The following is a 6,752-nucleotide window of genomic DNA, read 5'->3' on the forward strand; positions in this document are numbered from 1 at the left end:
TGGATGAATCATAATGCTGCCGTCTCCCTCTGAAATTTATGTTCATTTGTTCATGATCCAACCCCTGCAGCCAGCACACTGCTCCCCAAGAGCAGGGATTTTTACCAACTTTGGTCCCTGCTGTATCTCCCCTTGTCTGACACAGTGGCTAGTTGGAGTAAGTACTCGAAGGTTTTGTAGAATGAGGGGTTCTGCCTGCCCTGGGCTGTTCTGCATCTGCTTCCATCTCTGGACCAACCCCTTCTTGACGTGGTTTGAGATGGAAGACTCTCTCTCACTCATCCCTACTCCCTTTTCAGCTCCCACTTGGTGCTTTAAACTTGATGGACACGCACAGGGTTGAGAGGAGTGGTCCAGAGCTGGACTCCTTGCTTAATAACCAGGCACGGCGTATGGGGGTCAGATGCCCAGCTGAGCTGGTGCCTGTTATCCTGCATGACGGGGCTCGTGTACAGAGTCTGGGAGATGACCTTCTCTCTTAAGTCAGAATGTGGGACCAGGAGCTCCTTCTCGGTGCTCGAGGGTGCTGTCCTCCTTGGAGGAAGGCCCGGGTTGCGCACCTTCATTTCAGAGATGACCGTGTGGTTGGGGGAGGAGCCTGAGTTTCACAAAGCTCAGTCCATTGCCTTGCTCTGCACCCCAGATCCTGTGGGCCTCCAGGCCCGGCTGCATGCTAACCTGTGGCTGCGTGACTGCCTTGGCCTGGTTGACTTGTAGCCACTGGTTTTGTGGTCTGCTCACCAGTGTCTGGCCTTCCATTTTCCAGGCCTCCCTTAGTCATGAGATTCCTGATCTTGTTATCTCACCACCTTTCTTTTCTGTGCATTTTGCCTGATCTTGCCCTTCTGAGTGTTTGGTTCAGATCTCCAGACCACCTCTGGGATGGACCTAGGCCTCTTGGCATGACATTTTGGCTTGAAGATTAAGGCAACTAGAGAAAAAACATGATAATTGAATGCCTGATCCTTATTCAGACTCTGGACCAGTATAATAATGGCTACACAGTCATTCTTGGGATAATTAGAAAGTGAGCTAGAGATTAGATAACAGCCTTGCATCAGAGTTACAGCTCCTGAATTTAATAACTCTACCAGGGTTATTTAAGAGAATGGCCTCATTCTTAGGAAGTACATGTGAAAGTACTCATGGGTAAAGAGGCATGATGTCTGCAATTTACTTTCAGATGATTAAGGGGAAAAAAACCATACACAGAAAGAGAATAACAAAATAAAAGAGGCAGAGTGTCAAGCCTGAGTGAATCTGTAGAAAGGGTGTACGGGAATTCCTTGTACTATCCTTCACAACATTTATGTTAAGTTTAAAATCATTTCTAAATTAAAATTCAAGTAAAAAGGTTGCCTATCCAATCTATACAATCAAAGCTTGTGTCTCCCTATTCATCCACCTAAATACTTCTCCTTCCATCCCAGTCAAGCCCTACTCAGACGGTAGGTACTTCGAGGCAAGTGTGGACTCTGGCTTGTGTGGGCAGTTTATTAGCCTAAAGCCCCTCCCAGGCACCCCTGGCCACACTGGTGTGTGTGTGAGAGAGGCAGGAGCGCAGCCCCGAGGGAAGACATCACTACTGCACAGTCCCCTTCTCTATCTGTCCACTTGGTTCCTAGGACAAGCTCTCTCTTGAGGACCATCTTTTGGGGACTCCACCAACAGGCTTGGCCGGGACCTCAGGCTGCAGGTGCCCTGTCCCTGCATCAAGGGATGCTAGAGCACAATGACCACATACCACGAGAAGTGACTGACCACAGCGCACCCACAGAGGACATCCGTGAATGGTTCCAAACACATGAGTTTGGGCTGGAATCCTGACCTCTCCGGGCCAGTCTCTCCTCAGTTGTAAAATTGTTACCTCTGACTGGACGATCCCCAGTTTTCCCCAGCTCCGTCTGACCTGGTGTCTGCACAAGCAGAAGGAGACAAGCACCATCCCTAAGAGACCCAATTCCATGCAGTCATTTGGGGCTTTATCACTGAGCTGTTCCTTCCTCCTCAGAGTCTGTTCAGGCAAAATCATCAAAGCATGACCAGGGCATGACCTTGCTTGGTCCCATAAATCTCTCATCTTAGAAAAAAATTTTAAATCCCTCTTACCTCTGAGCTGTAACGATGAAGCTAAGAACTTCCTCTTCCCCAGACAGGTGGCTTGTATCAAAGATCACGCTGAATTCATACTATGGGAAAAGAAAGTGACATTTGGCGCTAGCCAGCATTCCAAACTTAAATGCTACAGTCTTCTGCAGTTTATGACCTCTGGATGCTCATTTGCACGATAAGCTTTATGGTTTATGCATCTCTTTCTGATGGTTGGGCCAGAGATACAACTTTAGCAATAAAAACCAGCCCAGAGCCCACTCTGGCGAGAGGCATGTTGTCTTTTTTAGCAACTGAGGTTCTCGTTAGGAAGCAATATGCTTGAACTCTTAAACCAGGACTTCCTAAATTTCACTCACACACCATCATCCCAATTTTTGCCACATCTGCTTATCATATCACCTGTGATAAGTACTTTGTATTTTTACTGCCTCACTCTTTCTATTTAAAGACTATTTTAAAGAGAAGAATGTATATCACTATCACAGGTGGGAATCCAGGATCACTTGCCATAAAGAGGAGGTCATCATAAAAAGAAATAATGAAAACAAAGTGATGTTGAATTCTGTTGCCTGCTGAAGGCTCTGAGCCTCAGGTCTGCTCTGTTTTGATAAAAGGGAGATAAACAAGCGATAGAGACATTGCAGCGCTACTGGAGACTTCCACCTGCAAAAGGTTAGGATAGAAAGAGCATTGAACAGGTAGTAGCTTTCTCACTGTCAGTCAATGCTGTTTAGCGCTGTGTCCACGCATCACCTAAAAGCATCTCAGGTGCTGCCAGTAGTGACCATCCTCTGATTTGGGGAGCACCTTCTCAAGCAAATGGTTTTCACTGTGTTCACATCGGGCAGGTGTGGGAATGGGGGAGGACTGCTTGGGTGGGGCTTATAGAGCCAGGCTCCACCACAAACTGACTGTGTGACCTTGGCCAGATACTTGATCTCTGCATTTCAATAAAAAAGAAGAGGGTGGACAAAATGATCCTTAAATTCCATCAAGTTTTGGGAGTCTCAGTTCAGTTCAGTCACTCAGTCGTGTCCGACTCTTTGCAACCCCACGAATCGCAGCACGCCAGGCCTCCCTGTCCATCACCAACTCCCGGAGTTCACTTGAACTCACGTCCATCGAGTCGGTGATGCCATCCAGCCATCTCATTCTCTGTTGTTCCCTTCTCCTCCTGCCCCCAATCCCTCCCAGCATCAGGGTCTTTTCCAATGAGTCAACTCTTCGCATGAGGTGGCCAAAGTATTGGAGTTTCAGCTTCAGCATGACTTATTTAATATATAAATATTTGGGTTCCTTTATGAAGAATTCTAGGCAATGGTCTAAATCTGCAACGCTAGATTCTACTGAACTGACCGCTACCTGAAAGTAATGAATGTTGGACCACAACTAGAGTGGACACTGGACATCCTTTCTAGACTTTCTGTTGTGGTGAGACCTGTCAGCTTACAGTGAGGGTGGGGAGTGGAGACAGAACAGGAAACAGAGCTGGAAAACACAAATGATGGGAAAGTCAGGGGTCTTGTCTCAGCAAAGAGTTTGACCCAGCAGGAGATCTGAATTAAACGCTCTAACGATCAAAGTAAGGTGAAAAGCAAAAGATTTGGGCATGAGGCCAACGAGAGCCAGCAGCCTGAGAGAGCAGAAAGTCAGGAACCAGGCAGGCTGGTCGTGACAGACTGAAATATATGGCCAGCAAAGTAAGCAGATAATGTGGTCATGAGGCTTAGCAGATGGTCGGAAGTCAGACAACTCACAGGTCTAAGGGAAAGGGAAGGACAAGCCAAGCTGTGGATAGAGGGAGCCCCATCCCTGCTGGGTTGCTTCTTGGGCTTTCTCCAAGGACTCACCCCCAGACCTCCTGCCTCCAGGTTCAGCCTTGCTACAGGTGTTCACTTCTATATGTGGGAGGAAGGTAGTGACATTACCAAGTTGGAAAAAAAAGTCCAACATTCAACATCCATTCTTCTGTTGGCTCAATGACTATTTTGAGAGCTATTGAATTCTAATGAAATTTAGGCCCCAGAAGTCAGGGGCCTTTTATTGTATTCATTTATTCACCTTTTTTTTTTTTCATGGGAAGTGATCGATCCTGGATCCATCTATGAAATTGTTATTGCTTAGTGGCTAAGTTGTGTTCAACTCTTTTGAGACCCCACAGACTGTAGCCCACCAGGCTCTTTTGTCCATGGAATTCTCTAGGAAAGAATACTAGAGTGGTTTGCCATTTCCTTCTCCAGGGGATCTTCCCAACCCAGGGATCAAATCCACACATCCTGTGTCTCCTGCATTGGCAGGCAGATTCTGTACCACTGAGCCACCAGGGAAGCATCTTCGATATCCTTTCAAAGTATCTTTAAAACTAGCAAGATGCACCCTAGGTTTGGGATGGAGGCTGAATTTTACAACAAGATGGCTACTTTTAAAGTGTTTCAATTAAGTCTGTTTCCTGTTGCTCAAAAGATTTCAATTACATTTTTGTGTGTGGGGGGGCATATATTTTACTATAGACAATGATGCCTAGGGCTCAGGGTCCTTCTCCTACATCTTAACCCTACCTGGGATCTCATGGGACTTGACCCGAATTCTGCCAGGTGTTTCTAAGCCACCTCTTGAGGTTTCCCTTCTCCTGGGATGAATGTGAACAGAATGAGGATCAGAGCCAGAAAAGGGCTGAGGAATCACAGAGCTAACAACCACTGTAGATTGGAGTGGGTACATTCAACGAGACTGAGGGGTTCAAGAGATTTGCTAAGAAATGAGCAAACCTTCCTACAAGAATGTTCTAACAACTGGTTTGTAAAACAGCTAGTATACATTAGGAACGAAAAGCCTTAGATATTAAAATGACCCAATTTCATGATATAGGCAGGAGAAAAGGATTAAATTTTCTTTTTTAAGTGGAGGAAAAAGGTAGACAAAGGAACACAAAATTTCCTTCAAATCATAGCAGGGAAAACAGCCTCCATTTTAAAAGGCAGATCTGCCTGATCTTTTAGGGTCTAGTTTTGCCTCCAAAAATCGCATCTTCTACATGTTTGCACCTTTTTAAAATGATGCCACATACTAGAATGCTCCATGAATCTCCAAATCAGCTAAACCATATTATTGTTTGAGCTTAGAAAATTTAGCTCCTTATAAATGCCAAAATGACTGTAATTTCTTGAATTCTTCTGAATAAACGATTGTGTATGTTTTAAGAATTTTAAGAGGTCTCTTCAAAAAAATTTGTGAGTGCCCAGAGGAGTGGCAGCCCGGACTATAGATCACTAGCCAGGACCACATCTTCTCCTAAGTGGTCTCAGGAACTCAAAGTGGCATGCGATGTCCCAGAAAAAATATGTCAGGCCAACCAGATGGTGCTCGACAACATACAAAGGCCATTGTGTGTGTCTCACATTTGACGTATGTCATGTGGACCAAGGGGAAAGACCACATGTCCACGGCTAACCTGGAGTAGACTTAGCGATGGTCATTGATGTGGCTGGCTGTGCCCAGGCAGGACTTGGCTGGCCACTCCGGTTGCTGTGGGAGGCAGGGGTCGTGGAGGAAACCTCAGGGAGGCAGTTGGCAGAGTCAGTGGCTGATGGGATGGGCTGGAGGCTGCTGCCAAGGAAGTGTCCGGTCCCTGTCCCTTACCTTTGACTTTGACCTCATGAAAGGAAATCCCACACTGCATTTGAGGAAGTCCAATTCTAGCAGTTCACAGGAAATGCCCATTTCCTCCTGAAAGACAAAAAGCATCAACAGATGGGCTGGATGCATCAAGACAGGTGTGTGGAAGGAGCCCCAGGGAGGCAAATCCAGACTTTAGCAGACACAGTTCTTCTTTTGGAAAGTTCTCAGACAACGGTCACTGTTGGTTGGCTGCACTGGAATGAGGAACCCCTGCCAGGCCAAGTCCCTGGTCCTCCTCTGACTGCACACCTCCCCACTCCTTTGCCAGAGGTTCCCTGGGAAGACAAGCACAGAGGACAAAACCACTCTTCATTCTTAACCAACCCTTTGGTTCTGAACCCTGATGTTCTCCCAGTGAAATGGGCCAGGCCATTTGTGAGCTGGATGTCTCTTTGCGGCTGCTGCTGCTGCTGCTAAGCCGCTTCAGTCATGTCAGACTCTGTGCGACCCCAGAGACGGCAGCCCACCAGGCTTCCCCGTCCCTGGGATTCTCCAGGCAAGAACACTGGAGTGGGTTGCCATTTCCTTCTCCAATGCATGAAAGTGAAAAGTGAAAGTGAAGTCGCTCAGTCGTGTCCGACTCTAGCGACCCCATGGACTGCAGCCTACCACGCTGCTCCATCCACGGGATTTTCCAGGCAAAAGTACTGGAGTGGGATGCCATTGCCTTCTCTGGGATGTCTCCTTAGGTTTGGATTAAAAGACATCCAAGTCACCTTCCTGACCCCTTTCTCCTATACCCACACCCTAATCCTGCCTCTCAAGATCTTAGCTGAGGAAAGACAAATGCTAAGAAAATCACACCAGGGAAAACACAGGGATTCTTTTCACAGTCTGAATCAGTGAGGGCTGAGCTGCCTCCCCAGCAAGCCTTGCCAGAGTTGGGGCTGGGTGCAAGGGCAAGGAGGGAGTTCCAAGAGTAGCCAGCCTGGGCTGGACTCTACAGACTGAGGCACGAGGAA

General features: G+C 47.1%; 1 protein-coding gene across 1 annotated transcript in view; it reads right to left on the reverse strand.

Moving 5' to 3' along the window:
* The window catches only part of ITGA9 (integrin, alpha 9), a 369,261-nt gene that overhangs the window by 84,546 nt on the left and 277,963 nt on the right, over positions 1 to 6,752 (reverse strand). The window contains exons 19-20 of the mRNA XM_010835514.1: positions 5,752 to 5,838; positions 2,110 to 2,189 (exon numbers count right to left, since the gene is read on the reverse strand). Coding sequence (XP_010833816.1) covers positions 2,110 to 2,189; positions 5,752 to 5,838 — 167 coding nt within the window. The remainder of the gene's footprint in view (positions 1 to 2,109; positions 2,190 to 5,751; positions 5,839 to 6,752) is intronic.

The sequence above is a fragment of the Bison bison genome, unplaced genomic scaffold, assembly GCF_000754665.1.
Source record: "Bison bison bison isolate TAMUID 2011002044 unplaced genomic scaffold, Bison_UMD1.0 scf7180017864043, whole genome shotgun sequence".
In the NCBI taxonomy this organism is placed as follows: domain Eukaryota; kingdom Metazoa; phylum Chordata; class Mammalia; order Artiodactyla; family Bovidae; genus Bison; species Bison bison.